The sequence below is a fragment of the Agelaius phoeniceus genome, chromosome 7 (assembly GCF_051311805.1).
Source record: "Agelaius phoeniceus isolate bAgePho1 chromosome 7, bAgePho1.hap1, whole genome shotgun sequence".
NCBI lineage: Eukaryota > Metazoa > Chordata > Aves > Passeriformes > Icteridae > Agelaius > Agelaius phoeniceus.
This window is the reverse complement of record NC_135271.1, coordinates 26,628,370-26,655,882: the sequence shown is the minus strand read 5'-3', so window position 1 is coordinate 26,655,882 and position 27,513 is coordinate 26,628,370. Positions and strand designations below refer to the sequence as shown.

General features: G+C 41.3%; 1 protein-coding gene across 9 annotated transcripts in view; it reads right to left on the bottom strand.

Moving 5' to 3' along the window:
* The window catches only part of PIKFYVE (phosphoinositide kinase, FYVE-type zinc finger containing), a 63,779-nt gene that overhangs the window by 18,352 nt on the left and 17,914 nt on the right, over positions 1-27,513 (bottom strand). For 8 of the 9 annotated variants that reach the window (XM_077181340.1, XM_077181342.1, XM_077181337.1 and 5 more), the window contains 17 exons: positions 25,665-25,803; positions 22,897-23,054; positions 21,988-22,099; positions 20,149-20,296; positions 19,490-19,657; positions 14,152-14,214; positions 12,771-12,900; positions 12,247-12,427; positions 10,826-10,900; positions 10,058-10,165; positions 9,164-9,304; positions 8,466-8,592; positions 6,029-7,215; positions 4,563-4,663; positions 3,285-3,356; positions 1,764-1,935; positions 285-463 (listed from right to left, as the gene is read on the bottom strand). In XM_077181340.1, coding sequence (XP_077037455.1) covers positions 285-463; positions 1,764-1,935; positions 3,285-3,356; positions 4,563-4,663; positions 6,029-7,215; positions 8,466-8,592; positions 9,164-9,304; positions 10,058-10,165; positions 10,826-10,900; positions 12,247-12,427; positions 12,771-12,900; positions 14,152-14,214; positions 19,490-19,657; positions 20,149-20,296; positions 21,988-22,099; positions 22,897-23,054; positions 25,665-25,803 — 3,261 coding nt within the window. The remainder of the gene's footprint in view (positions 1-284; positions 464-1,763; positions 1,936-3,284; positions 3,357-4,562; positions 4,664-6,028; positions 7,216-8,465; positions 8,593-9,163; positions 9,305-10,057; positions 10,166-10,825; positions 10,901-12,246; positions 12,428-12,770; positions 12,901-14,151; positions 14,215-19,489; positions 19,658-20,148; positions 20,297-21,987; positions 22,100-22,896; positions 23,055-25,664; positions 25,804-27,513) is intronic. The other variant, XM_077181343.1, reaches the window with a different exon arrangement.

Below are 27,513 nucleotides of genomic sequence, written 5' to 3'. Positions count from 1 at the left end.
AAAATTCTGAAAGCATGTGGAATTAGATAGGGAAAAGCATTTCCATTCTGTATCATGAACAGGAACCATCCAGTCTTGGAACACTGCCCACCACAGCTAGGACAGTGATGCCACCCACAAAGCCCTCTGCAAGCCAGCACACAATCCTGCACTTGTGGTTATAATACAGTTATGCTATCCCATGCTATACTCACAGTGAAGGACAGAACTGATGAATCCTTACTAGAGCCACATGCTTCATACAGTACCAGAGGGAGAAGGAAGGTTTTAGCTGTGGAACTCACCTGAAAGATGCCACCATCTGATTATAGGAGAAATACTGGTGATAGTCGTGGTGAATGGAATGCCCACAAGGCTCTGCGTTGGCCCTTCGAGTGTACTGGTACCCATAGAACCTCAGCTCAAGGTATTTTGCAAAAGACATAGACCAAGAGTCATTGGAAAGGGGAACAACTGGTGTCACCTGAAAAATTGAAAGGCAAGCATCTAAATTTCATCCTTCAAACAAGATTAAGGAGAGGATAATCCAGGCAGCAATCTAGTATTTCTAGTACCAGAAGCAACCACGACCCTGAAATGTACTTAACAACAAAGATAGCATTTATGCATAGCTAAGGCCAACACATAATTAAAATAAATCTGTTAAACAACTGCTAGCTGATGATGAAAGGTGCTAAGCTGGGGGAGTCCAAACATACTGCTGATGGAAGCTTATTTCTGAGATGCTATTTCTCTGTATAGAGTCAATTTCCAGCAACCCAGCCAGCAGCAGGGCCATATCATGTACTTTTCCCTGGTGATTCTGCAGCTACAAATGCGTTGGTACTGCTTTGCAGTGCATTTCAATTTCAGAAGTGCTTGTCTGCAAGCTTAGAGCAGACACTTGACACACACTTAACAACCTCAACCACATAAGTGTTTACATGAGCACACAAAAATAAAAGGTTACAGAGCAGCTGTATACACAGCAACACAGGGCTTGCTGTCAGCAACTGCGTCAACCTCCTGCAGGCATCTGTACATCCAACACCCACGTCTAAGGCAGCCTAAGTAGGTGACCTGAGTCATCCATATGGGTAATTCAGATGTTTTGCATTTCAGGTACTGCATGAATCTTTTTTCATTATGTTTTATTCTCATCTCTTTGAAGGCTCTTCATGTTTAGCTAGACATGAGTATCCAGTTAGCAATGTTTTCTTAGCTAAATTACAGAACAGGTTCCAGATAATACACAATCTTACTATCTTGTGGGCTTTTTAAAGCCATTTAATATTTCTCTAATGAAGATGTTACTTTCTAATGACTACTACAGGAACTCCAGACATCACATTGACGCAATGTAGGCTGTTCAGTGCACAGCAGATCAAAGAACAGCAAGTGGTTTCAGCCAATTACTATGCCAGCAGGTCTTGGTGTCTGCCCTTTCTCATATGCTCATAAAGATTCACTGCAAGGGACCATACTCTTCACCTCTAAGTGAGCAACTCCATTTTTTCTGCTTAGATCTATCCTCTCAGAGTCAGTTTTGACACTTTCTAACAAGACTACCTCACACAAGATTTTTCACCCTCAAGGGCCCCAGTTCTAAAAAGAGGAATTTGTAGGTAACATGAGAACATATGTACCAGTAACAGGTTTTCTGCCAGTTTAGCCAGAGCTCCAGGCATGAGTACTTTCTCAAAAATGCTGCCTTTCCCTACAAAGCCAATCACAACAAGAGTACTAAACTGGAATAGCAATGATTCTGAAGTCCACATGCTTACCTGTTTGCATAGTCTGCACCAGGAGTAAGTAAGGATGGTGTGCTGGTACCCAGGCACGGGGGAGTCCAGCTCCTTCAACACAATCTGCACACAGCCCTGCCCATGAACAAAGCGACGGATGTGGTGCACCATTGGTGTTTCACAGAACATGCTGGGGCATTGGTAGGAAGGCCTTACAGAGAGAAATAGAAACATCTATGAATGATCATGTACCAGGCACTGCTGAAGAACTGATTCAATATGACTTTTAATATCCTGGTACTATTTATCTTCACTGTAAAAGTCTTTTCTAAGCCTGTAGTGAAAGGTGTATCTGCAGAGCAATTTAGAAGGAGCATGTAGTGAAGTTCCATCAACAGCAATGGCTGTGTAGGTCCCAAAAGCAGTGACTGGGTACTGGTTGCTATCACCTTTTTACAATGAATCACTTTCTACCAATATATTCTGTATAAGGACCAAGGCACTTGTGGAAGTCCTTGGCACCAAATTAAAAGACTGCTTTGGTAGTGTACCCAAGCAAATACTACCAAGGACAAAGATGTGACAAAGAGTCTTAAAATGGCAATGTTTCAGTTCCTTAAGGAAACGGTAAGCAACACACTGTCATAGAACATCTTTGAACAGTAAGCCCCATGACCTTTATTTGGATAGGGTTTTTTTAAGTCACAGAAGAAAGACTAATACCAGAAAAATAAAAGCTGAATTGTTGAGGTACCAAAGCCAGATAAGATATTCTTCAAAACCAGAAAGGGCCTGAAAAAGCTGAGATTCTCCTTGCTCAAGTGAAAAAATAAATAATTTTAGTTACTGAAACTATGGAGATTGAGAAGCATTCACTTTAGCAGACACTACCTAATGAGCAGAGAGAAGCAGGAATTTAAAACTGGACAGCTAAGCTCCTTCTCACTGATCACCACAAGGAGAAATACTTGTGCCTCCAGCAGGCCGAACATTGAGGGCCTTCTGCTACTGCAATGGAGAGAACAGAGTAAGGCTTGTCTTTTGAGCAGGTTACCTATCCAGCTTCACTGCCTGCTGAGACTCTGCACGGGGTTGTGACAGCGCCAGTTATTACAGAAACATAACAACTTGCACCTCTATAAGATGAAATAAATGACACAGTACTTTTCCAGGGCCCAAAGTGTTCTGGACCATTTACATTGGCCGCCTTGCACATATGACAAAGCCTTACTCTGAGACACTAAATGAATCAGTAGTATTAGCCAACACTTGTATGAACTTTTAAAGAGGAACCTCAGAAAACTGTGACCAGAACAGTTGCTTGTCTTGAAAAGCAGACAGTTGGAATACATGTTCAGGCTCTTAATTTGGCCCTCAAACTCTAAATGCTACAGAAAGGGCTATGTGAACACATTTGCCTTTATAAGTTTATAAACTTTGTTTCATAATCTGTTTCACTTCCTCAAGAAGGGAAGAAGGACAGGGCCAAAATAGGAAAGCAATGGATGTATTTGCTTGTAACAAGTGAGCATGAGGGAATTAGAATAAATTCCTCCTTACCTGAAACAGTAGCGCTCCAGAAAAATCCCTAAAGTTAGGTCATTTTTCCCATAGAACTCCATGGTCACAATCCTAAAGCAGAGAAAGAAAAGCTTTAGAGACTGGATGTCATCACCATTAGCTGTGCAGTGGCCTTTAGGAGCAGAGATCTACACCCACTGCTGGCTTGTTTACAGCCCTGTATAACTTCAAAGATTTTTTTTTCCACCTGACTACCCTTCCTAGATCCCTGCTGTCAGGTTTGCTAATAATGAGATCAAAGTCCTACTAGAACAACTTTAAACTTGACATTTAAAAGTCCAGTACAACTCAACTGCACTTCTGAAGATTATTTCCAAAATATCTAGGCACAGAAGTCTAAACATCCTTAAGCTTCAAGCACTAATGTTTAAACAGCTACAAAAAAGGGTACATCCAGAACATGAAAAAAGTCTCAAGAAATCCTTATTCTTCTAGCATATTTAATAGCAACTTTACTTTCCCCAGAACCTGAGGTGATCAAGTCATTTAAATTGTGTATCAGTTTAAATGTCATAATTCAGATATCCCCAACTTCACTAATTTACATCCTCTCATTGTTGCTGCTTAGTGAGCATATCACCATCATCTTTGGTTCATTTCTAAGCTTTTACAGGATCTTTAGACCTTTCCCTGTAAGAGGGCCATCTCTTTATTTTCACCTAAGTGAAACGATTAAAATCACCTAGGCTTAAACACGATTAAACACCAAGACCTGTCCTGTTTAGTAGAGATAAAAGTGTGTCATAAGTTGCATACAATTAGCAAATTACAGCCCCCTAAGCTGGAAATAAAGCTCTTAATACTGACGACTATAGTACGATAAAGATAGCAATATATTCCAATGCCACTGTTGGATAATACAATCTATAAGTATTCCCAGATTCTCACAAGCTTCCCTTTTGGGCTTAGACATTGCCCTGTGTCCATTTACACTAACTCTTCTCCACAAGACTGCATGCAGTGCTCCCCACACAGAACATTACTCTGCAGTGAAACACCAACTCAAGCATTTAGGTTTCAGGCTGGCCTTTCTCATTCATGCCTTGGGTATTACAGAGGTCGTGCAATACTGCTGGAGATTCACTGACCAGGCAAGACAAAAGTCTTTTGGCAAAAGTTCCTGTTACAGGATGAGCACAACCTACCAAGGAAAGCACAACCTCCTCAAAGAAATACTGCCATGAGGCAGGCACTGACTCTGATTTTAGGAAGGAAAGAATAGCAACTATCCAAGCTGTAGAGGAGTAGTTTTTATACCAGGGGCTAACACAGGCACTTGGAGCATTGCTGGACTGAGTAGAAGAGCTGCTGAAGAGAACACAGAGCCTCTGATGGTTTACTGGACTCAGGCAATCCACCTAGTAGAGAGAAAACAACTCATTCAGTGATTACAGACACCTCCATTCACACACAACTTCTGCTGACAAAATTCTATTCGAGTAATTTTATTCAAAGACAAGTATCTGCTTTCTCCTTTTGAACAGATGAACTTGGCATTATCTCCCAGCCTCAGGTAAACCTGTACTATGTATAATTGCTAAGTGCCATTTTTAGAACAACATCACTTGTAAGGAAACCAATGAACATGCACATATTTCTGTGGAAATGACGCCAAGAGAAACAAAAAACAACAAAGGCCCCATGACAAACATCCAGAGTCTCTAAATTACTGTATGATGTAGGATATCTTGGATTCAAAACTCTGCCAATATATTATACTTCAGTTACTCATTCAGGCTATAGAAAGATTTCCATCTTTCTATTCTCTGGGAAGAGATGTACCACACTGCTCTTGGAACAGAGCTGTTTTCCCTTCCACACCCTACAAAACTATGATGTTACCAAATACTTGTCTTTGATCACTGAGTAAATTTAAAACAGCATCAGCCAGTCTGATCCAGAGCAAGGGCTACTCTTACAGTTTGTAAGATTATGGCTTGTAAAGCTACAGAGATCTACATTTAAGTGCCAATTAAAAAGTGACTTCTGCTCATGAACACAAGGGCTGATTGGCTCAGGAACCAAAATGTTGACTGTTTCAACAGATCAATTCTGCTAATCTTGTTCACAGACATTCTTCCTAAACAGCTCACAATTCAAGGAAGTCTCAAGATCTCCTTTGCCTCAGATCCAAGTTGGTTACTTTCATGGCAGTTTACCAAAACTTTAATATTTTTATTACAAACACATACTCCCTTGCTTTGAAATCTCAAGTAAGATTCCTTTCCATTATGTGATTCTCACTTTTCTTCAGACCACCCAAACTTTCACAATCAATCAAGTACTTCAATGTAATTACAGCCTACTGCTGTTTCCATGACATAAAGCCCTCTGAAAATGAAAGTACATTTCAACAAATAACCAAATACAAGGAGTAAGGAAGCTCCTTGTTTAAGAAACTTTTTAAGGTTTGCTCCCTCTTCATGGACTCATTTTCAGAAACCAGTTAGGTACAGCCCAGTCAAACAGGCAAAACTGATTCTGGGCTGACTTTGTGCATTTCTCAGAGACATTTTGCAGTCTCTTGTTCTGAATGATTGCAGAGTACCACAATCTAAAATGGAGTTATGGCCCAGTCAAAAAAACAAACCCAAAAAAAACATAATGAAACAGAAAGAAACAGACAAAAAACAACCCCTGTGATTTAATATGAGATCCTACAGCTTCTCTATACATGAGAAACTGATGCCACTTAAGTTTTGAGCAGCACAACTCAATCTTACCTTATGAGACCATGAGGATTCACTCTGAGCCAGTCCCTTCTCCTCCTCTTCAGTTCTGCTCCCAGTTTTTCCAGTAGGGACACTAGATACATCCTTATTTTGGGCAAAAGGATCTGTGCTTTTCTGGAGTATCCTCCCTCCTCTGGCCCGATAGTCAGCCAGCATTCTGGCTAAGCTCTGGCTATCACGTAGATGCTCTGCTATTCTAGTATTGACCAACTCATGAGAAGGTAAGATTTGGATAGCCTTGGCTTGGACACTCCCATTCCTCCCTTGTAGTCCAGAGAAATCCCGCAACAATTGCTTCTTCCTTCTGCTCTCCAACTCCTTGTATTCCTTATTGAGGAGAGGAGACCAATAAACTTGTTCAGGAAAGTATTCCCGGGCAGGGCATCTCATGCCTTTTTCAGTCAAAAGGAATGGTTCACGGAACATCAGCACTGGGGAAATGCAGAGAATGACATCTTTCAGCTCCTGCTTAAATGCTGCAGAGTAAGTTTTGAGACGATCCTCAGACGAAGTTACCTCTTCCGTGACATATAAACCAGTATCATCCTGGAGAGGGTCTCTGAAGACTCTCATCTGACTCTTGGATTCCTGTAAATCATCTGCCTGTGGAAGAGGCTCTAGTGCCTGGTTATCCAGAGTGGCCAAGTGCTGGTCCATGCCATGGAGGGGCAGTGGGGATGTTTCAGGTATTGCATGAGGTACAGAGCTGAGCACTGCAAATGGTGACTCCACTTTGTGGTGCTCTTGCTGCTTGGAGGACACCGTTTCCAGCTGGCTGTTCTCTTGGTCACCTCTGTCAAATACACCCCTTGGTTCAGGCAAACTGACCTCATCAGCGGACACTGATTCAGAGATTACAGGCAGCTTTTCAGAGGCTAGTTCTATGTCTTTGACTGCTGTGCTGAAGTCCTCACCATTGAAGAGGTTCTGTTGTTCATTTTCATCTCCTGGCTCCTCAATAAGGGAGTGAAAGGAAGTGTTTTTGGTGAGAGTAGGGGGCATGGCAAACTCATCCATAAGAAATGAAATTTCCAGCTGGGAATGATAAGCCACACAGACCATGAAGATCAGGATCTCCTTCACACGAGCCAGCTCGTACTCTGCAGCACCACACAACTTGATAGTGCAACCCAGGTGCTGGGGACACCCTTCAAAGAACATGAGGGGTTTTGTCTGATCTAGAAATAAAACATGGGAGTTAGGATGACAGCTACAGTTAATCTGCTTTTAGATACCTCACACACCCAAGAGACTGTAAAGGAGACTAAGAGCAAGTAATATTGGTAGCTGCAAAAATTCATATTACTGTACTGAAATAACTTATTTATTAAGAAACAAAAAAAGCAAAAAAGCATTGGCTATAAATCTTCTCCTGTTTTATAAAACAAGCCATCATAAAGTCAAAGTCAAGGCCATGTGGAACATCCTGACCTAAACAGAGTATTCTAAGACCATTGTAGACTCTGCACCAGTGGGCAAAAGAATCACTTCCCTTCCAGGCACATTTACTCATCCTTACAAGTCAAAAGCCCATGACATTCTGTGGGCCATTAAAGGCTGGAAGGGGCAATGAGGAAGTGGAAAGGAAATTGTTCAAGGACAGATTTGATTGAACTTGGAGCAACTTGGTCTAGTGGAAGGTCTAGTTCCTGCCATGGCAGAGGAGCTAGAACTAAGTGATTTTTAAGGCCTCTTCCAAATGAAACCTTTCTACGATTCTATGAAGAGATGCAAAGACTGCATCTCCACAAAGATCTGCATCCACAGCATTATGTGTGCCAGTACCACTGGTAACCTGTCAAGCAGCATTTCTTCCTTCCTTTGTAGACTCCCACTGCCTAGGGGAGTTACAGAGAAAAAGGAACCTTTCTTAAAGGTGCACAAGGACTGGACATGGGGAAGTGTGCACAACTTGCAGCAAGGCAAATTTTGATTGGATTTGTTAAGGTAGAACCAGATAATCTTTTGAAGTCCCTTCCAACAAAGGCTGTTCTATGATTCTCTAACTTCAATGCAGAAAAGTTCTTTACTTTTCTAGGTAAGGATGGTGCCCAGACAGATGACCGAAATCTCCACTCTGTAATCTTTTCAAGAGTTGGCTGACAAAAGAAATCTGATGCTGCATTGAAATTAATCCTTCCTGTTTTTAACTGGACTAGACAAACTACAGCATGTGGGAAGAGAAAAAACAGCTTGGAAGAAAGAAATCAGTCTAATTAAAAACTATAGAGTGTTTTTTCTTAGTAAGATCATACTTTACACAGGCAGTTCACTGTAGTTACAAGAAGTAAAAGAAATAAAATGATACATGTAGTACTCATACATGAGCAGAATGATACATGATCACAACAGTTCAAATCTATTTAAAAAGGAGCAAAGCATTCATCCTTTCACACACATAGGCTAAGGCACATCAAGTTTTACTCACCATTGGGCAACTGAAAAACTTGCATATAAAATTTATGACAGGTCCCCAGCTGTGGTTTGGTCAACAGTTGATCCATTGACATCACTAAGTCCCCCTGAGTCATCCGGCTTACCCGGTCTAACACTTGCTGTAAAATTGGAAAGAGCAGTAAGAATCTGCAATGCAAAGAGGACACTGGCATCCTTATCTTGCTCTTAACAAATCTAAACCAGTGCAATCCATAAAACTTCTCACTGAGATGCAAACTCTGAGTTAAACCCAGTCCCACAAACCCATATCCCAATATACAAAAACCTTAGAAACACAGTTGGGTAAATAATTCTGGTGAGATTGTACCCTGCCTGGAACTTCTCACTTGACTAGATCCAGATACCTCCAGCAGGTACAGTGCAGTCAGCATAATGCTGGCTCTGCCAGGAGCTCAGCCAAGCCCCACAGCTACTCTCTGTTTGGCTGTCTGTACCCTGCCTCACAGGGACAGGGGCTCTCTGGCAATAGCTGAGGACCCACACATGATTTCCTATAAATGGTTATCAAAGTCCAAACTCTCCAGATTCCCCTGTCTTACCTTTTTGGAAAAGAGCATTTGGTTAGAGAAGAAAATAAGACAAGTCTTGGCTTTCTGCAGGGAGTTTGCTACAAGGAATCATTAGAAATCGACCACAAGGCCAAGTCTAACTCTGATCAGAAATGCTCACCGGCTTGACATTGATGACCAGAGTGATTCCATGCTCTAAGAGCATGTCCTGGGCAATCCTGGACACAGTCTTCTCAACAAGGACCAAATTGGGCTGGACATCAACTATCCGCTGTACGTAGTTCTTCAAGAACTCCCTTTCCTGCAGAGGAACAAAGAATAGCACTGAACCACTGCAAAGCCATCTGGAAAATAAACCCACTTTAATGCTTACTATCATTTCTCACTTTGTTTACATACTGTCCTTTCCTATGAAACAGGGAAAAAGAGCTATCCAGAAAACACCATCAGTAGTCCATTGTGAACATTCTCCTACTCCTACATCACGACACTAGTTTATCAGTAGTATTTTATAAGCATGTCATAAAGAAAAGGTGTGTGTACTTCAGTGTTTTCATCTTTAAGGCACATTCCTACTCAGAGGGGCAGGGCACCTGTTTTAAAGAGACATTTTCTAGTTCATCAGGTTGGTGGCTGTTCCATTTTTTCAAGCCTGACAAAAAATAACATGGGTGTGACCTAACCCTAACCTACATTAACTTTTCAAGTATTTTTTCACACACCTAAACCTTATCTAGCTCTAATACTGCATAAGGAACTTACAGTTCAGAAGGTCTCAATAAAAAGAAAAGTTTTCTAAAATGCTGCCTTGTGAGAATCAAAAGCTCACGTGTTCTCAGGACATGTAACTTGAGGACAAAAACCCTCACTGCAAGGCTACAAATTTGTACTATATTTACTGCAGCAGCTCTCTTAGCAAGCTTACTAGAAGAGGAAAGTTCTTTCTTTTCTATGCAATCTCACTCATTGAACTTCACCTTACACACTGAAAAAATTTGCACTGGTCATGGTTTTGTTGGGGTTATTTTAACCAAGAACAAAAGCATACACTCACCTGAAGTACTATAGGCTCTATGCAGGTAAACTTTGTTTCTTCTCTATAGAGGTACTCAATTGAGCACTTTAGCAGAAGAATTCTGGGATTTTTTAAGCAAGAGTTCATCTAAAAAAGACACAAAAATAGTTAAAACACAAATATAAATACCCAGAGAGGACGAAGTACACAAGAAAAAGAGACAGACTTCCAATGATTGGTCCCTGCTACCCCCACCTCCTGTTAAAGTGTCTCTGCTATCCCCCCCTGCAGACACAATTACACATTCTTCCTTCTTCTGAAGTTGTTACACCCAGTTGTTGGAATTTCATAGGAACTCTCCATAAGCAGGCAACGCTAGAGAGGATTTCCAGTCCCTGCTAAGAGCCCCAAAGTCTTGATACACTTGATTCATGCAGTTCACTTCTATCTTGCCTTCCTGCCTTAAAGACCCATTTTACTATACTATTATAAGTCACAACCACAAATGCCTTTTTCTGCCTAAAAGTTGGGATAGTTATTAGATGCCTCATGCTGTAGTAGGGATGGAAAGGTTTTTCTATACATGCATGAGGAGAGTTTCTCCCCTAAAATCTCTGAGCTATAAAACAAAACAGCTTGGAAAATAAATGCTTTAAAAGCCATAAAAGCCATTCTTTTTGGGGGCTCAAACAGAGAAAGCTCACAAACCTCCAAGGTGGTAAGAGAAGCTTCCTGGCACAAAAAGCAAGCCAGAGCACCCTTGTTTCCACAGCATGCATTACAGTAAGATTAATCAAGCTGCATTACCTTTTTGTGTGCCACATTTTTAGTGCAAACAAATCCATTCACCACCATGGAGTCAAATTTCTTTCCACCAGGGATCTAACAAAGCAAAGAACATTTTTAGAACTGTCATACACTCCCACATCTTGTAGTGCAGTAAAGCTAATACACAGAATACCTCTTGTAGGTGATGTACAAACTTCAGCTACACCCTCAATTACCAGATGAAAGATCAGATACAGTCATGATGGACACATAAGTCTTCCCCTTTAAAACCTGACAAACTTAGGACAACATGAAAACTAGTACTGGGTTCTAGGATTTCTACACCCCTCCCAAGAGATGCTTATTTGTTAAACCAGTTTACTTCAGCACATGACAAGGGAACCTAATTTGGATAGGCCATGAGAAGCACATAGCTTTGCACATGCCACTTCTATTAGCAACAAAAAAAAATGTAAGCAAAGGGAGGAAAAAATATAAAATAAAGAAAGAAAAACAAAAACCCTCTACCTACCAATTGAACACATCAAACAGTTGATTGACTGGTGTGCCTGCAGTAACAGGCAATCTCAGGCATAATAAGCAGCATGAAACAGTTTTCTGAATAATATGTTTCAGAGGACATTCATATTACCAGCATGTGAAAATAGCAGACAGCTATGAAGAGCTTTCAGCTCTGAACAACTGCTCTTTGAACTGGAGTTTCAGGAGCAGCAGGAACAAGCAGTGCTGCCTGAAGAGATGCCACAGAATTACCACCAGAATCATAAGGCTCTCCTCAAATCTCATATGGCTTTCAAACAAGAGTACTGCTGAAGTGAATTTGGCCAAAGAAAACTAAGCCCAAATCTTCAGTCCTCAGTCACACAACTCCTTGGATGCTATTTTCACATCAGACTCTCAGAAGGAAGTTTGCATGCCAGAACTCCAGACTTACAGTTCAACAGTGTCAACACTGGGCCATCTGGCAGAACTGGATATACCATTCCATAACAATCAAGTTTTGCTCTTGAAGAAAGTCATTGTACTTGGCATGGGAGGAGTTGAATACTCCATAATGGATAGGTAAAGGGAACAGATTGCTGCACCATGTCCTGCAAGCTACTTATCCAGCATTTGGTATATCTCCAATTCAAGAGCAAAACAAGCAGAAACCAAAAAATGAACCAAGTAACTACAGAGGTGGTGTTACTCTTTGCTACCTTCTGCAGCCCACAGCCTGAAAGAAGAGGTCAGCCCCAGCGCATTAAAGCACTTTGCACAGCATGCCAAGTTCCCTCTGTGCAACTTTTTCCAAATCCCACCTCATCCAAAGGCCAGGCGATCCAATTACAGTACTGAATATGCTGGGGGCAGTGGAAAGGGGACTATTCTCTTCAAACAAGGTGTACTGCCAACAGCTGCACCCTTTTGTTTCCCTACATCCACTGCTTGAAACTTACTTTTTTGATGTGGACAAACTGGCGGATATCCATGTCATCATCTCTCTTCTTGACATCCGGCCGTACCGTTTGAACTACCTGGCAGACCACGGGAACAATAATGTCCCTCCAGGACAGTGACAGGGACTCGTTGTAGAGAAGCTGCTGAAGCAGTGCCATCATATGGTTGTGATTAGCAGACCTATAAAAAAGGCAAAATAAATAGATTTCTCATTAAAAAAATATAAAAATACAGTGCAAGGATTAGCTGAAGTAAATATCTTAACATTTACAATGTAGAAGTTCTCTGAAGAAACAGTTGCCTAGAATGTTCTACAGTCACCTTTAGTCCTGTATACTATATATAAACAACACAAGATTAAAAAAAACAACCAAAATACATGTAAAAATGCTGTGTCCTTAATGCAAATTATTTCCTTGTATTGCCTACTGTAGCTCAAGTCCCACTTAAAGTTGGTGGAATAGAGGGGCTTCAGAAATTGTTACTCAAGATATGCAAATTCCTTTTTCTACATGTTTCTTACAGCAGCCTTTCCATGGCTTGTTTCTCCCCATTCTCTTCTCTCAGCAGATCCAGATTGCTGTGGTGCCAGCCTAGGGGTGTGAATAAGAGCTCTTTGGACTTCTCCTCCACCCTCCTGTTGAATAACGACTCTGCAAGAGACAAACAAACGTTGTTAATGTAAGGTCACAGATGAATGCTGGTGTCTTTCTGAAAGGCTGCTTCAAAAAGGAAAGAATTTACTAAGACATAAGTCCTAGTAAGCACTGAGTAAGTACTGAGTTTAAGGTAGATGTCAAGGTCCTCAGTATGAGAGGAGACTGACACTTTCAATTACTATATTGTGTCGTAACACCTTAGAACTGTTCTCTGTTTTGCAGTACCAAAATTAGAGGTTACTTCAGCACAGTCCGTGCTTTGAAAGAGTTACTGGGTTATTTCCTGCACAGTTATTATGATATTATAGAGGCAAATAATAAACTTCCACATTGGCTGACGATATTATAAGTCATTCATTTATACTAGTAGTGTATAAATGTTCTTCAAGCAAGTATGTAAGCCTTCAGAGATAAAGCTTAAAACTCCTCAGTGTTAAGCAAAATCTAGACAATAGCAATCCAAGGAGGACTACTGAAGAAAAAGACTCCTAAAAAATAACAATTAACTTCTTCCAGATGCTTCACGTACAAAATTAGCTATGTAGAAGATTAATAGAACCTACATTGATTTCCTCCTTCCTTCTGCAAAAGCTCAGTTAAAAACTAAACACCAGTTTAATCCAAGACTATTTTTCAGGCTAGACAGACACTGGGGTTTCTCCCTTATTTCCTCCTCTTCTGAGGGCATCAAAATCAATAGCATTAACTGGGAAGAATAAAAAAGCCCATAAGTGCATCTGGCCATGATACCGGAAAGCATGTGGGTTTAAAAACTCATAAGTGCATGCAATGGCCTTTCATTTCAGAGGCAGTGACTATGGTTGTGATGACAAGAAACCCAGAAAGATTTAAGAGAAGAAGCTTTAAGCTACTCTGTAGAAGAAGTGCAATTAATTGTATCACATCTTCATTTGCTTGCACAGGAAGTTAAAAATTGGTTACATAAATTTGTTGGTGTAGAAACCGTGAACAAACTTCTCACTTACAGTCATTTTTAAAGAAAGTGAAAGCTTTTCATTGAGTCTTTTTGAATGCAGGAATCTGAGAAGTGAAAGAAATTTAAGCTTGAAAGTGCATTCAAAAAAGTCAAAGTATAGTTTATACATCAGTTTTGCCACAAATAAGTTCAGATTTACTGTCAAGTAAATATTTTGAAAGGGTCAGTGCTTTATTAGAGGAGTATTAAGGAATTTCCATCATTATATTAAAAAACACATAACAGCAGCAATTGAAGTTTTTCCTTACCTTTAATGAAAGCGTCACTTATAGAGAACATCTGCTGCCCTCCGTTTTCAGGATTCAAGTACTCTGAAAGAAGGAGAGAAGAGGGATATAGGTGGAGACAAAAGAAAAAAAAGGACAGGTTACACTGGTGTGTGTGGCCATATAATTATAATGTACACACCCACACCAGAAGAAGCAGCATTACTCATCCAAGTGTTTAGTCACCAATTTAGCAACAGCTTGCTGAGTGGTTAAGACAAGAATATCATCTCATTCTTGTTCTATCAAAAATTCTACAATGACAAGAAAACAGTGCTTACTAACGTGAAGAAACAAAACAAACAAAGTAGACACGAGCCAAGACTGAACTAAGAGTGCATTTTCCACCTGACACAGACCACCCTTTTCTAGACCTGAACACAAATATGTTAAGATGTGATCAAACACCATGGGAATGGCCTCCTCACTCAGGTCTAAAAATGCAGCTTCAGAAACCATTTTGGGCACTCACTCCATTGAACCATCTCAGACTGAGGGAGAGACCAGCCATAAGGTTTATCATATACAGTGCAAAAACAAGACAGCCTGCCTTTCAAGAGCTGAAAATCTCAAGTCCAGAACAGGTCAAAGTGTTTTGAGGAATCCATGCTGACAGAGATGGACTCCCAGAAACAAAGCAGAGCAAGAGACAGATCACTTTACACTTTGGAAATATAGTTAGAGCCTGCTGCTAATAATGCCACGGTTGTGGGTTCAATCCCTGTATGCACCATTCACCTAAAAAGGTGGATTTGATGGGTCCCTTCCAATTCAGAACATTCTGTGATATCTGTGAAACAGGATGAAGCTCCACCTACTATCCTCATTTAGCTTGTAAGATCTTAATCTTTCATGCTGGGTACAAAAAGCTTGTTTTTTCCAGAAGCCATTACTTCTTGTGCCTTTAGTTGGCTCCTCACTTATACAAAAAGGGACTCTACAATAAGAAAACAAGAGCAGTAGCCCAACTGTTTATACAGCACAACTACCTGAAGCCCAAAGCCAAGCCTTTATCATCTTTCCTGACAATGCTCCAGACCCATCACAAGCAGAACACAAAGCCAGGCTGCTTCAGACACCGACAGAAAGCAACAGAAAGTTGACAGAACATAACAATCACAAGGCTCTGAGCAGCAGTACTCAGGAGACCCCTTTCATGCCACCATTTTAAATATCTGAGCTTGTTTGCAAATACTCAATAGAGGATAAGTGAACCAAAGAGAAGTTACAAGCCTCCTTTGTAGATTCCTGGTTATTTGAGATCCCTTTCATCTCTTTCTTGGTTTAAGAGTTCAGCATTACAATAAACTACTGCTTTATAAAAGCTGGCCCACCCCCAGCATTCACTCACTCACTCACTATCTAGAGAAAGCCTCATCATGCTCTACCTACACAAGAGCATGTATACTAGCACCTCCATCCCTCTCCCTCTTGCAACAGCCTCAGGGCATCAGTTCTTACTGTAAACACCCTTAAATTAGGTCTGGCAAGCCAAAGCACAAGTTATCCCCAGCTGAATCCTAACCTTAGTTATGCTGTGGACAGACACAGGTAGCACCTCCAAGTCACTTCTAGATTTGTAATGATCTAGGTTCTTTCATCTAGGTGATTTTTAAGGTCCCTTACAACCCAAACCACTCTATTATTCTTTTCAATACAACTTCAGCTCCCATAACTTCACTTCTGATTGGTTCCCAGGGGAAGTTGCTGACAAGGTAAGATACCATACCCCTTCTTAGCTCAGACAGATAACGTAAGTGTGAGTCCGAGATGGTTTAGGGTGGCTAACACGCACATTTCTTACCTCACATCATCCCTACATGCATCATGCTCCACAAAATGAGGAAGGAGGACGGGGAAATGTTCCTGTAGCTTATTTTATAACCTGAAAACCCAAGCACCTTCTCAAAAGAAGAACCAAAAGGGCTCCTGGCAACAGCACACTGAGTCTTGGCAAGCAACACTTAAAAGGAATTGCATATGGTTACTCAAATCATCTTCTCTTTCCCCCTCCTAACTACTTTCAAGCATCAAAAATACCCAAAATACCTGGTACCATGATCACAAATATCTGTCTGGAAAGGTGTTTATAAAATATAATTTCGCACACTGTTAACTGCATCTCTTCAAAAACAGCAACTAAACCCCATATATAAAATTTATCATGTAATCTCATCTCCCAATTTAAATGCAGAAAATAATCTTACTTTGTTTCCCCTTCTGATACATACTATGTCTTTAGGCAGATGATATAGTGACTATAAATGAGTCACTATTCTCAGCTAACTTGGAGTCACCCAAATTTCATGGAACACCAGACATTAGTCAGCCTGTAACACCACAAGAAGTTCTGCCATTAGAGTATATACAAACCACTCTGTGCTCAATCACAGCTGGTGGATACATCACGGCCCTTGCTTCAAAGCAGCTGACCTCTGTGACTCTGGGAAATTGCATATTCCTTAATCATTTGAGAAACCCACAAAGTGCTTAGATCAAAGCTGACCTGAACTTCCAGCACTTGATGTTTTCTATTGACAGTCCTCTCCACAATGCAATTACTGGAATTTACACGGTCCTAAGGAAACTAAATTACAGCTTCAAAAGGAAGGTGGGAGGGATCTTCAGTTTCACTTCATTATTTCAAAGGAAGTCAAGTCACTGTCACCCAGTCTAAGGACAAGAGAAAACTCCAACACAATCAAGCTAAATAAGTGTGTCCATAACAGTCACAAGGAAGTTACTGATGCTGACAGTGGCAAACACCTCATGTCACTGATTAACTACAGAACTCTGGCCTTAAAATAACCACCTATTTTACACAAATGCTTAACTATCCAGTTTTGTCTGTCTAATCACTGTGATATTCTAGCATCTTAGATGGCATCTTTTCTTGAATATAGCCAGGATAATCAGAAAAACAAGGTGAAAATCTTCATATTAACTTTATTATATAAAGCCTCTGACTTTAATATTTACAGAACCAAGTTTTAGAAGTCATGTATTTCACTACCCTAAGCACAACAGCATTCATGGTAGAATTTTGTCCCTCCTCGCTACCCACAAAGTTTCAGTCTGTCTATTGCCAAGAAGTGTTTCTTGCTCTTCAAGATATTGTCACTCATTTTAATTTGTTCCTTCCTGGTTAGGTCTTTTCTCTAGAGATTCCCATGCCAGGAATTATAAAATTCACAAACAAAATAAAAAAAGGTTCACTAACTTCTCTGTATTTGCAGATACAGATTTCTCAAAAAGCTGCAGGATACCTACCTATCCACAGTGCATTTCCATGATAATTCCACCCTATCCCAGTTCTGGGCCTATTACTGGTACTATCACCTCAAGGGAAATCCATTCTCTTGGAAGAAATTGCTACCAGTTTTCTACTGCCAATTACACTCCTACAGAATAACCTGGTTAAGAGACCACAAGTTTCAGGAACATATACCAAACACCAGCAGAGATTCACCAAGGACATCAGAGTGCTGCCAGCATACACAATTCAAAGGCAGAAGTCTTTATCTTTTCAGTCCCCTCTCCACTTGCCTTTTCCACTGATCTTCTCTGAGCTCTCCACTATTAAAAGCTTTCTCACAAGAACTCACAAGAGTTCTGCTCTGAGCAGCCTTGATTTGGTCAACAGTTTCCAAGAGCAAGAGGCTCTCTTACATTTCCCCTTCATTATGTACTGCTCCTTGTATAAAGAGAAAAGACTGAAATATGTCTGAAACCAGACAAACAGACCCTACAAGTCCTTGAACATTTGGCAGAGCCAAACTTACTATTGCCTACTTTACTGTCATCACGCACTGGAAAAAAAAACCTGCTACAGCTGCAAATTCCTTGGATACAGCAGCACACCTGGGCCTGTTTCAAGCTCATTTAATCCAGCACCCCTCCTTCCAAAAAGGAATTCTTTGGTATATCTGCCTCTCAGCTTTCCTTCCCTGTAGATGCATTAGCTTTTCATCTGATTAGGGCATCAGCTGGAAACAAATTGAGAGGAACCAATAATGAGCTGGTGTCAGTAGTGCTGACAACCCACTTTTGGATCATCTGACATCAACTCAAACTTTTGAAAGTGTTCTGCTTTTCTCTTTGGCAGAAAACAAGCAATTAGAATTCCTTCCTTCTAGACATATTTTTAGCAAATAACAAAAGGTGACTACAGTAGGCATCAATAAATGTCCCCTCTAATTTGTCTCATTCTGCCTCACATGTCTAGCACACTTGGAAAGTCAGCTATGACTGCTTCTCCTCCCTCACTGTCTTTAGAGACCATTTCAGTTTCAGAATATGCCATCTGTATGCAAGCTCAAGGCTGCTGTTCCATTCTGATTCATAGCAACACGAGATCTGTTAGACTTTATAGAAGAATGAATTAATTAAGAGTGCAAATTATTTAACATTGGATCATCTTTTAAAGTCAGAAGCACTGAAAGGGTGGGGTGAAACAAATTAAGAAACTACATAATTAAGAAACTACTTAGAAGCCGCCAAAGAAACAAGTCTACAAAGCTGATGTAGCCTTATGTAAGGAAGCAGAGCAAAGACAGCCACTACTACCCAGCATGTAAAGCAAATAAATATACTAGACCCAAGCCAGTGGCAAGCCTCAGTTTCAGACAGGCCTTGAATCATTTAGAGAATGCAGTTGTCAACATGCAGGCACATTATTTCTTCCATAAAGATGTTGCTTATAGAGTCTTTCAATTTAGTACTTCTTTAGGGGAAAATCCTTTCAAAAGCAGCCTTCAACACCAAGTATTTGATTTCTTCCTACTTAAGTGGATGATCTCTTTTGAAGAAATATTATGTATATGGATTAAGTTAGGCCTTCTTGTTTATCAGTAAGATTCTTCTGGAAAATGTAAGCTTATTAAGGTACAATTTTACGTCAGCACAGAACTCTTCCAAGTTAATCTTGTTCTTTTGTTCTCTGGGGTTTTATTTCTTGCTTGCTGTTTTAAGTTCCATCTCCAACTGTAGAGTCACGTATCAAACTGGTTTATGTGTGGATTATTTTTCCACCCCAGTTAGCCAGAACATAGGTGGATCTGTCTATTATGCATGGGCAAGAGACTTTGCTTCAATGGCAAAGAGAAAGTCACAGGGGAAGTTACACACTCTGCAGAGAAGGCATTTCAACAGGTCTATTGAGCCTCCTCAGGGGTGAGCACACCAAAACTGCAAGCAAGTGCCAGTTAAATATCATATTTTCCCCTCTGTAAGACAGCCACGTAAGCAGTGTCCAAATAAGTCAGTAATATTAGGGCCAGCTCTCCATCATGTGCAACTCCAGCTGGTGACTACCTCGTACCTTTTTGGTCGGCAGGGTGAGGGGGCACATGTGGGTACTTGGAGTGCTTCTTGATATGGAAGTTGACGTTGTCCAGCTCCACGTTCAGGCTGATGGAGGCGGCCGAATCACTGTCCATTGTGGACTGGAAGCTGCTGACTGAAGTGCGCTTGCTAGGGCTGGCGGAGTCTTTTAGCGTTGGGTGAGGGGGAAGATACAGGGGAGGAGAAGGGTTCAAATGGGTATTATGAGGGTACCAGAGAGGAGAAAAATTGTCTTTAATACATAAAGACCAGTGTGCAATAATACAGGAATACAGTATTTTCATATCTCTAATCTTTTCTTCATGTGGGCATGCTGACATACTGGACATTCTTAAGTGCACTACTATAGGGCCTAAATCAAGCAGAAGTCTGCCTGGGAAACAGAAGGCAGTTTACATACTTTTCCTTCATTAAAAGTATGAAGCTTTACCAGTTTCAGTAAATTCAAACTACCGTATCCATTGTGAGAAAGTGGAAGACTAGATAGGCTATAGCTCTCTTAGATCCTTACGGCCCCAAGCGCACACACAGAAACACACACAGATAAAGCAAGACATGGTTAAACTACCAAGTCCTGAAGGACTGGGGACAACAGGGGAGAAGGCACAGTGAGAACAAGACTCAGGTGAAACTTACTGGCTGAGTTGTCTTCCCCTTCATCAACAATTTGCTCGTTGTCACTGTCATCAAACTTGATGTCTTTGAACCAGGATGGCTCGGAGTGGCCCTCTACAGAGTTCACAGAGTCACTGTCTGGAGATGGGGTTTCTGAGAACTCTGTGCTCTAGAAGACAAGGAAGGGAAAAAATTATTAAAGTGCAACTCTGCTGAAATATTAAGCAGCCTGCCACAAATGAAGGTCAGGTATTTTAAAAAATCAGAGGACACTCTCAGTGGGCTGAGCCAAGTTAGTCATAGAGTTACCCCCTTTGGTGTCAAGTAGGAATTCCTTGGGACAAGAAACTAGTACTTCTTTACAATTCCCAGTCTCTGCCTACACTCTGCTTCTAAACAAATTGTGACTAAGTGGCACTAAAGGACAAGTTTATTATACTGCACATTTCCTGTCATCACATCCAGGTAAGCAGCTTTGAAAGCTTGCTGTCTCCAGCCAAGGCAGGTGACAGCCTTATCCTTCACCCAGAAACCAACATGCGCAGCTTTTGGTGGAGCCTAATTCTAAGTTACTGGAGCAATTCTTTAACTGACCAATGTAGCCCCAAGAGTTTCAATCCAAGATGGACTCTAGCTGGGCCTACTGTGTCAAAGCAAGGACTGGCCAGATTGTCAGAGAACCTGGAGACTACCTACGTAATTTCCATCAGCCTTCCTCATGCCTCCAAGCACCTCAAAACAAAGTTATCATCATCATGCATTTGGCTGCAGTGAGTGCAGCAAGCAACTGAGTCAACAACACCATTTCTCCAGACTCTTGTCCAGAGGAACAGTGCTTCCAGCTGATGAGAACAAGAAATTACTTTAAACATATAACATAAGCACCTTACAAATAGAGATGCATAGGGACTTGCTAGTTAAGAGCAAGTTTTTACCAGGACACTGAGACAGCTGACTAGTTGAGGTATCAGATGAACCCCAGAGCAATCTCAAGGGAAGTCACGTGACTGTGTCCATATGACTGAAATGCATGAGGCAGAGAAATGCTACTGGCTGCAATCTTTCTGTCTGAAGTCCATGGGATAGCTAAGCCACTCGTCATTGTAAGAAGCTGAAGAACATGAAAGGCTCTTCACTGAAACTGAATGTTTTCAGCTAAGAGAGGCTACAGAGCTATCTTGTTCAAGCTAAAAAACCCAATACAATCTCTCAGGCCAGTGACTGCCCTTACCCCTCATTAGATTTGATTCCAGTGAAGTACAGTAGGACAGAATCTCTGGTCACTAGTTCCTGCCTCCCCTCAGGTAACTAGTCCTGGTTGCGAGGCATGAAAAAGACCTCATCCCAAACTTGGATCATGTGGCTAAGGTACTGAATTCCTTATTACTCCATCACTGGAGATCAGAAGAAGGTTACCAATACAATATATCTAAAATATCCATTTGGAATTTTTTTAAGGAATTTTGAAACAGAAGATCACCAATGTGTCTCCATCACCAGTAAGTGCACACAGATTCTAGATTCTGCACATGACAACATAGCTGCCACAGGCACAGACTGTGCCACCTTGAGGCCTCTGTGGAAGATGTCCACCACGAGAGGCCTGGCCTTTCCCTCACTTTAAGCAGCACCACATGTAACATCTCATTCTCCACAGAGGGCAGCCCCAAAGCTTTCTGGGCAAATGAAATTTCCTTAGGCTTCAACCCATTAAGGAAAAAGGCCTGCCCCCCTACTTTCTGTACAGGAGACTTGATTTAGAAAACATGCTACAGCTGTTGAGAACAGGATTAGAAAATATTCTAGTCAACAGCCAAATCCCAGAAGAACAGTATCTTTCAGCTTTCCCACTCCTTTTACCTGCAACGGTCTGTAGAGAGCATATTCATCTCTGAAGAGCTGATCATGATGACTGACACATTCCAGCCAACGTCCATCAACCAGTGCCTGTCCTATGGCAATGGCCTGGACCCTGGAAGTATAATAGAGATGGTTTTCTGTGTTTTGCTCTTAGCACATATGGTTTATGGTACAAGCACACTACAAAAGGGAAGAGTCATTTTGCTATGCACTATTTGACCTGTTGGTATTCCATTCCCATGTTCAACAGACACTATTTACAGTATTGTGGTGAGGCAGCACAGTGTACTAATTCATGCATGGATCTAAATAAAGAGACTGTCAGTACTCTGAACTCAGCTGAGGTGTCCAACATATGATTAAGACATGTTGTTTGTGCTCCTCCAGTATTGTTGAGTTATGTATACTGATCTTCTCTGTGGGAGGACTGTTGCTCTACATTTAAGAACCATCTCCATTTTATCCCATTATCATATAATTAAATACACAAGATTGTTTATATTCACCTACATGGTTAAGAGTCTGCCAGCTCCACAGTGTTTGCTATCAAACACTATTAGTGGTCTCTGATCCCAGAGGCACACTTGCTCTTTGGAGCAGCAGTGAACACTTTTGGACAATTTCTGTAATACATGCACTGTTCTCCATGTGAGTGGTACTTGTCCCACAGCTACCTCGCATACTGGTTTCCAAACCAGACAGCCTCCCGTGCCCTGTTGTTTGGGGGCACATGGAGTCAGAATGGAACCTACTCTGGGGTAGGCAGTAAAGGGGAGATTTGAGTTTTCTCTCTCATCTCCCTGCAAAAGGGCCCATCTCTGCAGTCTAAGGTACCCTACATCAGCTCAAACTCACAACCTCCTCCCATACAGACAGAGGACACCTGTTGTCCTAAAGCATCAGGGTTACCTCGTGGTTATGTGCCCATTTCTCATGAGCCAGTTGACCAGCTCTTTTCCCACAATGCAGTTGGGATGTGTCCGCAGCCAGTAGCGGTGGTCTTGAAATTCCATACCACTGTTATGATGGCAGATTTTCTTCCACAGATCTTTCAGCTGGACTGAGTCCTGGACAGGGAGATGTGCAAATTAATTACCAGCCTAATCTCAGCACTGGTTCCAAGGGCATCAACCCAGGCCTTCAGATCAGCTTCTAGATCAAAAGCCCTCCATAAACAGGCACAGAATCTAAGCCATTCAACATAACCTATGCAAAAGTGCAAACAGAAATAACAGACAGATATAAAACCAGCTCCTTATTTCCTTCCATTCATATCCAGTTGAGAACAATAAAAAAACAAAGTGAGAGATACAGGGGTTTTGATGAGGCAACCTTTTGTACTGCCAGCAGAATACTTATGTCCTCACTACTGTCCCCTTGCACCCACTCTTAAATTCAGGAGGTGTAAGCAAACACAGAGGACATCATCCTTGGCAAGACAGTTTTTCTATATTATCTGTGCTCAACCCAGGCATTGTGAACATATTAGTCCAATATCAAGATCAGATATAAAGCAAGTACTTAACACAGCAATGTTCACTGCTAGGATACTATCTCATATTGAGGATCCAGTTTTGTATTGTCCAGCATTTATGAAGCTTTTTTAGGCACTGCTAGCTTATGAAGCTTCTTTAGGCATTGTTAGCTTTGGCCACTAAGAAAAAAACATGTGTATTCCTCCCAACTCAAATAACCATTTTTGAATCTGTGACTCTCTTCCCCTCACCACATGGAACACATCAGTCTATACCTAGAACTTATTTTGGAGCCTGCTAAACATGTGCACCAACTCTTCTGTAGGCTGTGCTCCATCAAAACTGAGCTGTTTTCCTGTCCCTAGCCACTTTTGTCTTCCCATATATACCCTCAGTTAGCACAGCACAAGCCATTACTGCAGGTGGAAACTGGGATCTGGAACTATTTTGACCAAGCAGCACACCACCCCAAGGTGTGGAGAAGAGATACTGCAGCTCACTTTCCCAAATGCCTGATTTATTCTATTTTTGTGTAACAGAATTTTAATTACATTTTAACTGGTTTCGGCTCTCCAATTAACTGTCACATTATTGCATTTTCCAAAGGGTGCCCTGAGGCTCAGGAGTTATGCTCCATTTTATTGCTGGACTGGCTTTCTGCTTTCAGTTCCAGCAGTGGCTGTTCTGGGTATTCCCCTAAAACCAATGCCAGCAGCTCCCCTTCCATACCACCTATGGAGTCAAATGGATCAGTACCAGAACACAACAGGATCACACAATCTGATGCAACTGGAGTCTCCACAGTTCAGCTGTCTTGAACTGGTGAATACAGTAAACGGAAGAAATTGGCAGAACAAAGAAAATCCTTCCAACTCAAGGATTTTGACCTCTAGTTCACTGAAGTGTGTGCTTATCCCAGTGTACATACAACCTTCTCTACCTTTATTTCATGAACAAAGTTCATTAGTCTTCTGAATGGACTAGGTTAGGCTTTAAATCAACTCCTGACAGAGGGTCAACTCCACACAGTAAGGGTATTAAACAAACAGTAGGAATGCATAGAAAATCCTTCATTAGTTGACACTGTCTTCTGCTCTTACATTAATAAAATAGTACCAGCCCTCTTCTTCCTCAAGAAAGAAAATAAACCAAAAAAAAAAAATCAAACAACTTGAAGACAAAGAGCCCCGAGACTTGAACATCTTGCTTCAAGTTGCATTCACAGAGGTCTGAATTTCCTTCTTCCTGCATTAACATACATCTGTGAAGCTGAGTGGTATAAAAACATGCCTTAAATATGTTTCTCCCTCAGGTGGTTATCCATTTACTCAGGAACTAGGAAAAGAGTTTTGCAACTAAACAGGAGTTAGTGTTTCTACACCCTCAGGCACACTTGAATGCATACTGCTGACAGCAGGCAGAACCTGGTAACACAGAACGAGCCTGATTTTAAAGTGGCAATGGGGCACAATCTTGAATCTTTCAATGTGTGAAAAACACTGCCTTCCCTTCTCTGCAACTTCTTTGCCTTATTTGTTGGAAACACTTCCCTTTATTTCCCTCAAAGAAACAAAACAGTTTTTTACTGTTTAGAAATTTATACAGTAACTGCAACCTACAACATTGCCTCTGGGGGGAAGGGATAATAGGACTACACAGAACACGGTTGCACATTGAGTTTTCTTTTAAAAAGTACATCATTACGACCTTCTATAAAATCTTTTACTTATTCTGTAAACAAAAAGGGGCCAAGTTATGTTTTGGCCCAGTAAGCTATAAGGGCTTCAATTTATTCATCATGGTGTAACTATTTCAAAGCAGTCATTTAAAGCTCCTGATTACGTGGCCTATGAAAGAGAAAATCTCAACTTGAAGAAATACAAAAAACAGGTCACTGCATTACAGCTGCAACCATGACAGATTTAACTCAAAGAGCCACCATACCAACTCCACACTTAGCAAGACTAAAGTTGTAAACATTTGAATGCAAAAACCCCATGAAACTATGATTTATTTCAGGAAGACAGTAATGTCCAAAGCAGCATCAATATTTTCCATCTTTGCTCCCCCTGGAGGAGAAGTCCAGGTAAGAGTGCTTAGAGAAGAGCCTTAAAAGGCAGCAAAATACTCCTGCTGCATGGCACAAGGAAGGCAAACTTCACTGTCCTCACAGAGCAAGGCAAAGAGAAGCACGAAAGGTACCAGAAGGATTTTGCGCTCATCCTCGCTGGTCTCTGCCTTCATATGAGTGCGAGTGGCCTGGGGGCTGACCGAGGTCTCGTAGGCAGGCACCATGGGGGACCCTGAGCGGTCCAGAGACAGGTTAGTGATGCTGGCTGACCTGCAGGGGACAGAGAACAATTCCATTGTAAGTACTCATCGTGTGGTGCTTCACCACAGCAGGCCTTTATCTTGTAGCATACTAAAAAACAGTTCAATCCTAGGACACTGTTTACTCTTGTCAGTACAAACTGCTTAATGCTTCCTCCCTTGTCAAAGCAGAAGAAAGGCTCCCTAGGAAGCAAGTGAATTGCTTTGGAACTGCTAAGGTAAGCATAAACTTCTGTAAAGATCTTGTATGAAGCAGCTGGAACTAAGTTTAGGCACACCAATTCATACATGTCTGTATTTAAATTGACTGGGGAAGGGATGGCATGCTGGGTAATTAGAAGCTCCAGCACTTTGGAGACAAGACAAATGTCAGCAAGGGTGGCCAACACCCAGATCCCTGTAACAGAGCACTGAGATTTCATCCTCTCCTTGTCCCATTTAAAATTCCTTGTCCTCAGCTCTCAAATACATGGCTGAAAGCTTGCAGAGTCTGAAGTTTGAGCACTTGTTCCCCAGAGTGGCTAAACCATTTTCTGAAGCTGGAGTCACTGCAGTGGGCAATCCCCCTTGTACTGTGACATGGAGCACCCCCCTTATCTCAGCACAGCTGTTAGGAAATCTTGGCTGTGCACCCCAGCACAAACACACAGTTTTGCAATTATCATTGCGAAGTTACAAATGCAAACAAGTTCCAGATACCTTCTGTTTCATTAACCCACAACTAGACCTGAGACTCTGAATAACCAGAGTGCAACTTCTCATCATATAGCAGCAATTGCAATGTAACCTATCAGTGCTAAGAGCACTCTAAGGAGAATGGAAAACACTTCTGCATACATCAACAGGGAAACTCAAAATGCCAGTGCTGAACTGACTGAAGAGGCTTGCACCAATCTCATGAAAACAGTTGCCAGCCTCTAGCCTTTGGAAAAAAACTTTGGTAACTTTGGAGAACTTGCTAACTGGCTAACAGACATACTATAATTATTCCCAAAAATTCTCCATGGATGATGCGGCTCAGTCCAGGCATGAAAAAAGCAATGCCACCCTATTTCTGTTTTTTTTTTCTTTCTGATTACTGCAGAGTAATGCACCTTATCAGAAAGCATCCTAATGCACAAGATGAGGCTGACATGGAAGTCCATAACTAAGCACTCCTGCCAGTTGTTTTGCAACATCTGCCTTAACTGTGCCGCATACCTGTAAGCAGCAGAGATTTTTTATTTGGGTGTGAGCAAGTTAGAACAGTGAGATTTCATATCTGTGTCTTTATCATCATGAATTATATCGGGGTCTTTATTATATACATGTTTTTTAAAAACAGAGAGGGAGATTTTGCCATGGAAATGCTTATCCTTTAGAAGGACCTGCAAGGGAGCAGTTTGAACCCTGCTTGCAACATTTGACTGTTCTGCTGGGGTTTTCCCCCCTTCATAAAAACCAAGACTGAGAACAAATAACACATTTCCCACCCATGGGGAAAACAAATAGCAATACATAACTTCTGTTACCTGCCTCTAAATGCACTCAGCCTGCATATTTTCTGCTTCATTTCCTCTAGAAAGAGGAATAGTCAAGTTTCTCTCAAAGAAATGGCTACAGCTGCTTTGAGAAGATCTAAAGGCTAACATCACTTAACCTAAAGCCAGCAGCTTGTTTTCCAAAGGTTCAGAATTTTTAACAGATACATTATACCTCATCATTACACATGTCCAAACAA